Source organism: Hippichthys cyanospilos, chromosome 6 (genome assembly GCF_059441005.1).
Source record: "Hippichthys cyanospilos isolate Australia breed blue-spotted pipefish chromosome 6, RoL_Hcya_1.0, whole genome shotgun sequence".
Lineage (NCBI taxonomy): Eukaryota > Metazoa > Chordata > Actinopteri > Syngnathiformes > Syngnathidae > Hippichthys > Hippichthys cyanospilos.
This window is the reverse complement of record NC_142374.1, coordinates 5,180,001-5,192,882: the sequence shown is the minus strand read 5'-3', so window position 1 is coordinate 5,192,882 and position 12,882 is coordinate 5,180,001. Positions and strand designations below refer to the sequence as shown.

General features: G+C 37.2%; 1 protein-coding gene across 1 annotated transcript in view; it reads right to left on the bottom strand.

The window, feature by feature from the left end:
* hydin (HYDIN axonemal central pair apparatus protein) overlaps positions 1-12,882 on the bottom strand; it is a 72,030-nt gene that overhangs the window by 18,110 nt on the left and 41,038 nt on the right. Inside the window, exons 45-61 of the mRNA XM_088416562.1 lie at positions 12,845-12,882; positions 11,568-11,629; positions 11,155-11,319; positions 9,594-9,785; positions 9,299-9,499; positions 7,845-8,044; positions 6,940-7,122; positions 6,655-6,774; positions 6,417-6,576; positions 5,052-5,224; positions 4,749-4,947; positions 4,559-4,652; positions 3,839-3,932; positions 3,594-3,753; positions 2,799-2,881; positions 2,522-2,677; positions 2,260-2,359 (exon numbers count right to left, since the gene is read on the bottom strand). The exon at positions 12,845-12,882 is cut by the window's right edge and continues 44 nt beyond it. Coding sequence (XP_088272688.1) covers positions 2,260-2,359; positions 2,522-2,677; positions 2,799-2,881; positions 3,594-3,753; positions 3,839-3,932; positions 4,559-4,652; positions 4,749-4,947; positions 5,052-5,224; positions 6,417-6,576; positions 6,655-6,774; positions 6,940-7,122; positions 7,845-8,044; positions 9,299-9,499; positions 9,594-9,785; positions 11,155-11,319; positions 11,568-11,629; positions 12,845-12,882 — 2,380 coding nt within the window. The remainder of the gene's footprint in view (positions 1-2,259; positions 2,360-2,521; positions 2,678-2,798; positions 2,882-3,593; positions 3,754-3,838; positions 3,933-4,558; positions 4,653-4,748; positions 4,948-5,051; positions 5,225-6,416; positions 6,577-6,654; positions 6,775-6,939; positions 7,123-7,844; positions 8,045-9,298; positions 9,500-9,593; positions 9,786-11,154; positions 11,320-11,567; positions 11,630-12,844) is intronic.

Here is a 12,882-nt window from a genome sequence, read left to right as displayed (position 1 = left end):
CCAGTCGGAGCTCTTATCGATGTTTTTGCTATGCATTATCAGAATGTTTCGCTACGTATTTTTTCATACATGCATTAGTTTCTCACCCACATGCTCACACATAGAAGTACAAGTACACAAGGTCCCGGCCATAGTCTTGCGTTTTTTCCTGCCTCTTGAGGGCCGGGACCTTCATGTAGTTAGGGATCTCTGTATCAAATAAAAGTAAGGGGAGTCGGAGAGATTGGCAGAGCGCAGTAGAATTGTCCTTGGCCGGTTCCTCTTCGCTCCCCTCATGCATGAGTTGGCAAGATTGCCTTGTCTCCTTTTTTGTGTACAATTTCTTACGAACGTCTGACAAATGAACCTGACACCAATACGCCTGCCATGCATGTTTTTCGAATGTGGGAGGAAGCCTTAGTGCCCGGAGAGAACCCACGCGGGCTCGGCGAAAACTTGTAAACTCCACACAGGAAGGCCAGAGCGAAGTGGATTTGAACTCGGGTCCCTGAACTGTGAGGCAGATGTGCTAACCACTGCTCCACAGAGTCGACTACTGCTTATCTTTATTATATAAATTTTAAATCCTTCCAGTGGCCATGATACAACTATGGAGGGCAGGGGACTTGCATTTCCCTATAAACAAAATGTGTATGCTTCAATATCCTATGTTGACTTAGCAGTTTCCCTTTCTGCCATGTCAAGGACTGCGCGCCACTCATAGGCCGATTTTAAAGGGAACGAGAGGAGCTACTTCTATTGGCGGTAAATAAATGCAGCTTGTTCACGCCTGCAACAACGCAAAATGTGAGATGACAACGCCGTATTTTCCACAGCATACGGCTCACCGTATTTTGAGGCAAATAACGGGGTCTAATTCCATAATTACTGTAACCCATACAAAGGGCACACCGTACTTCAAGTTGCAGACTCAAAAAAATAAAAGCTGAATGAATCGAGGTGCCATATTTTCTCATTACGATATGTTGAAGGTACGTTCAAAAAGCGGCTTAGAAAATATGGCTTTTGGGCGACGGTAAAGACGCATCTTGTATTCAAATCCTATTTCAAGAAAAAGTAGAACTACACAACAATTATAGAGTTGTATAGTTCACATTAATCATTTTTGTTTCGTTTTGCAGTTCTTGAAATAACGTCAATAATCCTTTATTCAAAAATGTCATATTCATAATAATAAAATAAGAAAATATTTAAAAATGGATTCTGAATCATTTGTAATGTTTTTAATTTGAGGAGAGCTATATCAGAATTGGGGTAGATGATTAGATTTTTGTTTAGCTTTGACCTTTGACTCATATGGTCTCTACCACATTAGCTTAAAACTTGAAATTTATGACTTGAGACTTGCTTATTCATTGCATTTGTGACTTCGTCATACTTCTGAACATCGGCCTACAAGGTTTCAAAGTAGAATGTGCATTTACACTAAATGTAAAATGATTAAGTTACTGCCTTTAGAGTAAAGAGAAGTAATGAATGAGTCACGCTGTTCAATTATTGTCAAATATACACCTGTCAGGGTACTGATTTATTTTGATATGTGTTTTCCATTGCAGGTGCAAACATCAGCGAGGCAATGCTGGTCACATTGTCTAGAGAAGACTGGCGGGATCTTTTTCCAGGCCCAGAGAACTATTTTCAGCAAAAAGCAGTATGGAGTTTGTGCCATGTGTCAGAGGAGGTCAATTTCTTATTCATATATTTTTAAGTAATGAGTTATTTTTCTGCATTGCTATTTTTCAGTGCACAATTAATCTATACATTTCCGATTTCATTACCTTTTATGTTGCAGCAATCTGTTCATGAAGACAAACCTAGGGATTTCTTTGATTAATAATGGACCAATACAACAAACCCCTTTGAAAGCCAAGTACACAAACCCTGAAAAGATTGTGAAATTATCCTCTCCAGAATGTGTCGCACACTGATACTGAACTATAGCAAATTTGACAACAACATTTTGAGTTGTTTAAAACAGGCTTAGAAATCACCTGCCAGATGTCATGGGAACTCTGATGCAGACTCATACGAAACACCATGGCCAGTATGATTGCAATTCTTGTGACACACATTTTGTTGATTACCATAAATACTCCGTCTGGTCTGTTACAGTTGCGATTTCCTATAGGTTTTTATGATCTTGTCTAGGTCACTGTGTTTACATGGCTGTACAAAACATTGCAAAATGTGAGATCCGTCCAAAAACGCAAACAAGATGGGACTCAAAGAGGTCAAACTAAAACTTAATTAGTCTCTCACCTGCGAGACGGTTGAATCTTTCTGGAAGGACTCACTCCTCATTTTGGTGCCAGGTGTATGAGATTTCTCTGAAGCGCTCTCTCGAGCGGCTTTCTTACCACTGTAACCATCACAAAACAACATAAAGTACAATTTACCCGTGTATGGTATCACCTCTGAATAGTGACATTGGGGACAAACTATGAAAAAACAAATACAATGAAAATACAGTGCACTGCACACAAAGATTTTTTTTTTTTTTTTTTTTAATGGATACACCTACCCCTGCTTTGCTCGTGGGCAAATGCCGATGCCCACAGCTGAGATGGTGTATTGAGTTTCGAATATTCCGTTGTTCTCAATAATAACGGTCTGGCTTTTTTTGCAGCCATAAACGAGAGGACCGAAGTTGATGTCACATGAAGGTGATATTGTGTACCTATACAAAAATATTAAAATGCTGTAATCATTGCATTACCAAAATGATTACAACCACACATGTAAGAAACAAAGATTTTTTTTTAATCAGTGTTTGCATTTAATATGAGGGGAAAGAAAACCTGGAAAAGACAGATTGGACTGAAACATTGATGGGCAAAATGGCTACGATATGTCCTCCATCTCCAATGGTGGGTTCAATCACCTGAAATAGACAAATTTAATTATATCATCACTTAAATGAATGTATACATTTTAACAGCATTCAGAAGTTGAAATGAATACAGTATAATGTCTCATTATATGGCTCCTATTTGCTTTCTCTTGAATCAGTTCTACACAATTTTGGTCAGTAGTCTATGTCAGCTGCACAACTCAGAATACACAGCTTTAGATCTGCTGAAAAGAAACAATTATTAATTCATATATTTGTTAAATATACCAAAAGATTACTATAAGTTATGTAAATAAATAATAATAAATTATATGATAATTTAAATTAATAATAACATACATCATATATGTGCTTGTATATCTGCACTAGTACAGTACATACGAGGTCAAAATTGTTGGCACCCTTTGTTTTATGAAAGATAATTCACAGTGATCAGATAAATAACTTAAATAACCTTAACCCTAAATAATAATACAAAAATAAAATAAAAAAATTGAGGAAATTTCACCAATTAAAAGTCAGACTACTTTTCAACCACGTAGAGAAAGAATTACAGTAGGAAAAGGACACCTAATCTTTTTGTTGCACAACGTTTTGAGGCAATGAGTGCACTTGTTATGGACATTTGAAAGATGAATGTGGCAAAACATTAAATGTGTTTTTCCTCAAAACTAGGCATTTCAAATTGGCAACATTGCTATCATGTTGCTAATTTTGAATTTCTGCATAAGCACTGCCGTACCTGACAGGAGAGCACAGGCTTGTCTGTGACTGAGACTTCCTTCTTAGGTTTGCAGACAATCTGAATTGATGTGTACTTTTTGCGAGGAATTAAGGTACCAGTTGCAGGGGACATTGAGAATGCTGATATTAGGTTGGGGTTTTTGTCCCCAACTAAAATTCTATGATAAAAAGAAAAGGGTACTCAGGAAGGGTTCAGTATTACAACACAAATTCTTCTGTAACAATGCAGTTATTGAAACTTACTTGTATACAAATTCATATTTTCCTTGGTTTTTCAGTTTGATGGTACGTTCTACCTCTTCAAAGACTTTTATGGTTCCAAAGTCCAGACAGCCATCTGCCACAGAATGATAACAGTATTGGATGTGTTAATTCTATACCATTTAACACATACAAAATGTCCACTATATCAGTGGTCCCAATCCACCAGTCAACAGCCCGGTACCGGTCCGTGGATCAAATGGTACCGGGTCGCGTGGGCCGCACCTGAAATAATGTTTTGGAACTTATTTAGTGGAACAGTTCATTTATTTGTGCTTTGTTTGGCCTGATCTTTGTTTTTGGCACCCTCTGGCCGCTGTTGATACTACATTTTGTAGTGAGAAGGATGGTGTGGTTTTGAGAGCAGTCAGTCAATGACGCACACGTTGATTTGCCTCTGTAAAATCTGGCCTACGATTGTCTGTAAGTTGTACTTTCCTTGTAAGAATGTTGATATATGATCATATGCCCCAAATAAGTTTGTTTGTTGATCCAACAACTTCTAACTGTGGATAACATGCTAAAATCAGTTCTTTTCTTCATCGGGTTATATAGGACTGTCCTGTATGTGTTTAGCTCGTTCACATTTTCGTTTGTGCAAGGTATTTGCCTTGATATTAATAGCTTGTGTAATCCAGTTTCATGATTGACTTAATGTAATTTGCGTACATTTTTGTACATTTTGACATTTCAGATTTGTACCTGGTGTGATGTCCATGGCTATATCAAAGGCTTCTGCAGAGACCTGTATTTTGTCCGTGTATAAGACTCCCAAAATATTTTCTGCATCTGACACCTGAAAAACAGCACATACAGAGGAAGGGTGAGCCTGCTCTGATTAATACTACCCACTCCCAACAATGTCATGAAGATATGCAGAATTGTAGCTTACCTCAAGGCGTAATTGCTTTTTGATATTTAATGGCTTTTTGGCCAAAAAGTGCAAGCTCAAGAGAAGGGAGGAGTTTGGTAAAACAACACTGTGGTCCTGGGATATGCTAAATTCATCGCCAAGTTCCTCCAACCCATGAATTCTCCAAGATATTGGCAGAGGTGTCCTGTTGTGGATCTTCACACTTCGACTCTCCTGCCTTTTGTGCAGAGGATATTCAGCATAATATTATGTTAAAGGAAAAGGCTCTGAAACATTGAAAATACAGTTGACGGATCATGATTTTCCACAAAACAACTGTACCTGTGAAGTAAAACCCTGTTGAAATGCAAGCGCTTGCTTTCTAGCTCCAGCTCTGGTCTCACTCCCAAGCAGGAGAGCGCGATGGTGAAAACCTCTGGATTGTCCTTGATACAGCACACAACATTGTCCTTGATTTCTCCTGGAGTTGTTGGATAAGCCCAGACAGTCAACTCCTGATATGACGAAAAAACAATTCTGCATTATATGAAAACTCTCATTTCTCCAAGTACAGTAAAAATCTCACAACCTACATTGATATACAGGTATTGACTTAAAATTAGACATGTATATCATTTTCATCTGTAGTGGTAATTGTTAGGTGTCACCCTAAAGTAAAAAGCAATTTTATGAATTAAGTATTCGGATTTATGTTATGTTATTCTACTTTTTAGATATGAATTGAATGAATAAACACACACATAGGTGAGCAAAGCATATTGGGATGCCTTCCTTCGTGGCAAAGAGAGGTGATGTCATTTAAATAACCAATATTATGTGGCTCGTAGCCAGGAAATGCAAGTTAGAAGTTAAGCAATTGCAAAGTAAAATTGCATTTTAGTAAATAATCATGGTAAATTGAGCTCAGCAAAACCTTGCTTTTCACTTGGGCTGTGTTTGTTGTAGATGTGGAAGATAACATGTACTCACATGACTTTGTATGATTACAGTCAGTCTTGGAGGGGGTACATTAATATAAACTGCAGTGCACCTGTGCTCAGAGTTCCTGTCTGCTGGGCATTGTGGTGTGTGTTTAGTGTTATTTCTTTGCGCAAGTGTGTTTTTTTTTGTTGTTGTCTTATTTGAGTCAACGAATGACTGGTTTAAAAGAAGACTTCAAGGTGTAGCTTTGCATTTATCTTGGGCCAATATTATAATGTTTATTATTTTTATATTAAGGAGTTTTCATTTTTTGGAGGTGATCCTTTCTTGTTTGTAATATTTGATTTAACAAGATGAAGGGGGTTGAAAAATATTGAAGTGATGCAAATGAAGGAATTACCGCTATTTTATTCATTTATTTTTTTCCAGAGAGATGGAAGTGAAGACCGAAGTGCCATTGATATTTGGATGACGAAGCTACGTTTACAATTTTGGTAAACTTCCAAAAACAACACAGACGAAGATGGAAGGGGTCCATGGTACCCACCAACTGACTGTAAATGATGGACCTGAAAAAAAAACTAAAATAAAAAATGCCCACCTCTGTTGGAACTACAATCATAACCATGTAAAAAGAAAGGAACCACTGGTGCACCAATAGCTAGCCCAAATCAAATAGCAAGTGGTGACAAAACATTCTTCTGTACTGTAGCTGTTGGGAAAGACCAGTCAAATTTAGGAGGCTATTTGACGTGTTAACGTTACCTGTTCTTGGTCAGGTTTCAAAGTCATATTGGGGGGATCAAGCATGTATGTGATGGCCTGTGTGTCATTCTGGAAATGGAACTGAATCTCAGCTTCAAGTCCGGAGTTGTTTTTGATCACTATTCTCTCTGTGTTTTCTGGATACCGATTATCCTTGTATCTAGAGAACAAACAAATCCAAGTAATGTAAGGCATCGAGAAATCACGCACACAGTCCCAGACTCTTTGCTCTTCTCACTTGTCTCTGGTTTTGCTACAAAGTAATGGTCCAAACTCATAGAATCCAGGATTGACAACATACGTCCTCTTAATCCCTTGGATGAATTTTGGCACTTCTCGACAATAGGGGAAAAGAACTCTATGGAAAAAAAAAAAAAAAACATTTTCTCATAAATATATAGGCTCAATCTGTAAATCACTTTCATCTCTGTTAATAATTCCAAGAAGGCTTTGAGAGATAAATTCACTTAAATCTTGCAAAGACAAACAATCACATTAATACAGTTCAGTATCTCTGACTGACTTGTAGTCATTGCAGAATGAGGGAAATGTGCAAATCCCTTTGCAGAGGAGTTGGTAGACTCTGTGAGTCCCAAGTAGTTCAAAGTTGAAGGTCTGTTCAAATTTCCCAGGGGAGCATGAGTAAAACCATATCTTCAAAATCACTTGTCCATTAGCTGGTACAACCCAGCGAAATGTTGTGAGGCTGCACACAAAGACACAAAGAGATTTTCCAAGATGCCAAAGAGCAGAGAAAAATATCTTGTTTATTGATACAGATTGAACATGCTTCAGCACAATGCTGTTGTCTGCAAAAAGAGATGGAACTGGAAGCGCTAAAAGAAGATGTAAACAAGCACATTTTTGAGGTGTACATAACACCTAAGAAGATTGATTGCTCCAAAAATTCAAGGAGAAACTAGAAAACACATAAAAGTCATGCTTTGTTGAATTTAACTGACCACAAATGCCTGACAATTAGTTGTACAGTGCTGGTATATGCCCATTCTGGATTACATAGTAGCTCAAATTTGGCATAGCAGCCAAGAAAACTGTCATTGCAACTGCTAAAGAATTAACCTCTGACGTATCATTGTCACAATTTTTAAAGTTGAAAAAATCTTATTGTAATCAGCGCTGAAAAAATTAAATGAAAAAAAAAATAAAATAAAAAAAACACCTTAACAAAAAAGTTCTTTCAATAGTAAATAAAACAACAAGTTACAATTAAATCCTCCGTAAAATGTTATTAAAAATGATCATTAATGTTTGAGAGTAACTTACAATAGAACATTGTCTATATTAATGTATTGAGAATGAAGTAAATACAGCCGTTCACCAATTTTGGGATGATTTAAAAGAAGCACTTGCAATTTTTTTTTTTTTAGTTTTATTTATTAATTTTTTGTATGCTTTTTGTTTTCATACCTCTGGTTGCGTTTCTGTTCCACACTTGCCAGATGGGGATCTTGTTCAGCAATATCACTTGCGGCAGACACAAGAGTGGATGTTTGATCTAAAGTTTTGACTTTGGGAAGAGCAGCAGGCCGTTTTACACCCTTTGCACTCTCTCTGCCCTTTTTGTCTTTTTCCTTCAGCTTTGCACTCGCTTTTCGACCTTTTGCTGTCTATAGCACACAAACACATATGACACAAACACAGAAGAGGCATGCACAAGAATATTTCAATGTGACGGGGCACACAGACAATTTGCTCATGGGTACCTCAGAATTTACGTACATATGAAAAGGGGACACATCCTTATTGTTTCCCTAAAAGCGTTAACATTCACTTTTTCATTGCTTCATATGGACTGACTTGAAACTGAACAAGAACCAATAAAATTGAATGCTGCCGTGGATGCTACGTGGATCACGAGAATCATTAAAAATTAAGAAGCTAATGACAGGCTTGGACAAAAACGACTATATCCTTAACTTGAGTTGTGCTTGTCTGTTTGTTTGTTCAAACAAATGAACAAGCCAAAACATTTGCAGTGAATCAGGAAAAAAATGGGTTTTCATCTTCTCTGACCCCACAACATGCAATATGTTACAAAAGCACTGGAAATTAATACAATTTATTTCACTGAATGGCTTTAAATACAGACTGAAACCACTTGAGATTGCCTCATCTGTATGTGTGTTATCTAATTTCGATGTCATTTTTATTCATACTGTAATTTTGCTCATATGCATGCAATCCTGTTGTAAATTTAAATTTTGTTGTGTCTTGGCCAGGACTTTCTTGCAAATTAGATTTTTAGCCTCAATTAGACATTCTTGGCTAAATAAAGGTTACATAAATAAATATATAAATAAATTGATTTAGTATTTTTCGTTCTTCATCAGTGTTGTTGCATTTGTTTTAATTTTTGTTTTATTTTGTATTATATATGTTAAAGTGCAATGACCTGAAAGTTATAAATATAAAGTATGTAGTACAATATTATTAAAATAAATTGTGAAAAAATAAACATTCTTCTCTGGCCCAATGCGTGCCTCTAATTTTAGGTTTAATCAAACAGACACCTACCACACTGCAACAAGAAAAGGCTTATCAACAGGCACAATATGAACATTTTATATTTGTCACTATACCTGCATGTATTTCTGTGAATAATCACATTAGTGGCTTTGGTCAGAAAGTTGCCGAGTTTGGAAGGGGTGAGATCAAGTTCAATTCTAATCTTTCTAGCGGTTTAGAAACTGCAAATCTACATAAAACTAAATAAAAATAACTGAGGCAATTGCTGAACCATTTATGTAACTGTTATTGAAAAATCTTTACCTGGTAAAATGTGTTTTGATTTACAATGACATTAAGGTTGCAACACAGCACTTGCTTCATCAAAAGGGCATACAGGTTTTGGGAGAATTTACCTTTGTTGATTGTACATCTTCATCATCTTCCTCTTTCCTCTCATCTCGTTCATCTCCTGCAGAGCGACTCAAAAATGTGAAACAATTACAGGTCAGTTGTCTCTTTGCTCGCTCTCTATTTTTGGGTAGATGAATCACCGAGAATGTAATAGGTGGAGGAATAGAAAGTGTGCCCGTTTCCAAACCCAGCTCATCTAGTACCTATGCAAAGTGGAAAACCAAAGGTAAGAACAGGAAATATTCTGGCATGGTGAATGAAAAATGCAGGAAACAAAATGGTATTTATTGGCTCCACCTCATGTAGTGGAGGTAGGTCTTTTCTTTTGAGCAATTCAAATACATCTGGATAGTCTTTGCCGATGATTTTAAGAACGATGTGAGGGATGATATTTGGTTTCTCTGCTGCCTTTTCTGCTTTGGCTGGATCCGTATGATTGGGAGACGGGATCTTGCTACTGGATTTTTTGCTCTTTTTTGCTACAGAATTCTATAAAAAAAAAGAATACACATACAGAAAAACAGAATCAATCCCATCTTTGTAAATTCTTCATATTTTCTCCGTTCATATCCGTAAGTGATATATATTTTTGCAGATTAAGTGTATTTCAAATTCCCCACTTTGTGAATGGTTAGTGAATGCTGCACAAGTTTAATGTTGAATGTGCTCGAAGCAGTCGTTTTTTCATTTCTTTGCGATGTAGCGATAAGTAAGAATACGGTTGATATATAATTGCCCATCTGTGCAAGAAAACTTGGCTTTTGTGGCAACATATATCTTCCTGAATAGGCCCGAATGAAAAAAAATAAAATAAATCTAATCTTTAGGTTACTATTTGGGATGCACCCATAATTTTGGCCTTCGTTTTTTGGGAAAAAAGTGCATCTTATATTTGGGGCAGTATGGTGATGAAAAGACAACTTTAATTTCATTTGGACAACTTCACTTATAAACATGAAACAAGCCAGGGGTGTAGGAATTCCATTGTGGATATTTTTCACTTGCGAGGCCTCAGGGCCCTTCCATGGGAGCCTCATCTCGGAAATCCTAACAATAACAACACGTGACGTATGAGGGGTGTGCGCAGCAACGTCTAAAATGCAAGCTGGTAAACCAGTTACCAGAAGTGTTTTGGAATGTTTACCCAACTAACAAGCATTATATTAAACTGTTAAACCATCCTTAAGTGTTTGGGGATGTTTGTCCAACAAAGAGCATTAGATTTGTATCAATGCCTTTGCAGTTAATTTTGCTGTTAGCCTCATACGCTGTGCTACCACTAACTTGGCAAAGTTGAATGCTAGACTGGAGAAACTCTCGTTTTTTATTTTAACGATAGCTGGCTAGTGTGAGGGATACAACATAGACAGATTTCTAAGTTTACTAAAAGCAAAAAAAAAAAAAAACCCAACAAAAAAAAAAACATGTTTATAAGTTTACTAAAAGCAAAAAACAAAAAACAAAAAAACACAACAACAACACCAAAAAACATCCTTGGTTTTGCCATTGGCCATGATGAGGGCCCCTGGAAGTAAAGTAAGTGATTATAAATTGAAAATGAAAATCTTTCCACGTGTTTAAGTTAGTGCATTGGCCGGTGTTGGTGGACTAAGATTATGTTTCCAAAAAGTAAATATGATGGCTTGGTAAAGGTTTTTAAACAATATACAGTGTATATCTGATGATCACATTGAATTTTTCAATTTTTGGACAATGATATATTTTTAAGTAAAGAACCCTGTTTCGAATGGATTTGGGATTCAGTGGTTAAATGATAAGAAAACCATGATTGGGGATTTGGGGAGGCCTTAAAATACATATTTTTTTCTTTTAAAGTGAGAATACAGCAGACAAGTACCTGTTTCTCTGCTGGGGCCTCCTCTGGGCCTCCTGGACCATCCATACCTGGAAGTGGGACCCGCAACAAACCGTTCTCACGATCCCAATGTTGGAGAATGTGTTCCACCTGGGCTTGACACTTTTCATATGCCGTGAACATATTGAGCAGTGTATCTACTGTGGGCTAGGCAAGAAGGAAACACAAATGCCAGAAATGAAATCCCAGTAAGTTTAACTGAAATTTCAAACTCTAAATCTAAATCAGTTTAAAAGTAATTTTAAACTCAAAGTCAACAAAATCCGTATATCCATCATCTCTCCTTATACAGTATGCTCACTTGGTCTATCCCAAGTGACATCAGGCGGGAGAATGAGCACACCACCAAACTGTTAGTTAAAAGTGCCAAAGAATTGCTTTATTATTTTACCTACCATTTCTGCTGTTGGATCAGTCTGCATATCTCTCATGGTTTCTTCTTCTTTGCCCTGCTTTCCTGCATAAGTACATTGGTGGCAATACAATACAATACAATACATTGCAAACATTTTCATACTTTGCTAATATAATTTACAAATAATATTTGCAAGTACAGTGGGCCCCCGGGTTACGAACTTAATCCGTTCAGCGGCTACGCTCGTATCTCGATTTGCTCGTATAGCGGGCAATCCAAACCCATGTTAATTCGTGAATGCGTGCAACGCGCGCCAAAGCCTTAGGTAAAAACGACACACTGTATACATATAGTATTAAAATTGAGTGACATAATCTGCTGTACACTTGTATTATATAATAAATACAATGGATAAATAGCTTTTACCTTTGAAACAACGAGACTTGAGCTGGGTGTAAGCAGAGGGAGGCAGAGTCCAACGCTCAAAGTTAACACGGCGATAGATATGCTATTGGTCTTACAGTGTTACAGTAACTCTTTCAGTCAGGGTGCAAATCACGCAGATACTAAAACATCATCCTCTTATTTCTTTCTTTACCGCTGCTAGTAATTTTAGAAGCTATGTCTAACAGATAAAGTTTGCAAAGTCTTCACAACATTCCGTTTTTCACTAATTTTCTCTCCTTCCTTCCATCCTGTCCCATCAAGCTAGATAAAGGCGTTCGGCCAATAGCATATCGGCATTTCTGTGATTGACGTGTGACGCCGGCCAATAGCATCTCCGTGAGTGAGACCGGGTGACCTTAATCGACCAATAGCATATTCGCATCTCCGTGACTGACTGATAATTATTCGCTTTTTTTTTTTTAAACGGTTGGAATGTATTGACAATTAATTTAAAAAAAAACACATTTAAACTAATGACAATTCTTTGTCCTGCAATCGGCACATTTAATTTCATGTCAGCTGTTTTTCCCTTTAGCTGTACAAACACTACACTTAAATGGTAATATATTTAGACACCGTGAGTGAGACAGTCAGTGTGACGTTGTAAGACCAATAGCGTTCACGTTACTACCACAAGTATCTACTGATGATTGATGATGTCGCTACTGTTGATTTTATTGACGCAATTAAACGAGAACATTTCTACATACTCAATGGCCGGCATGTCGAATTGCTCGTAAGGCGAGAGGTTTGTTCGTAAGCGGAGGACAAAAATCTCCCTGATCCACGCTCGTAAGGCGAATTGTTCGTAAATCAGGGTGCTCGTAAGCCGGGGGCCGACTGTACTGTATTTTGAAAAGGTATTGGTACCGTCATTGGAAGGTTGATCTTTCTTTTCTGCAACTGAT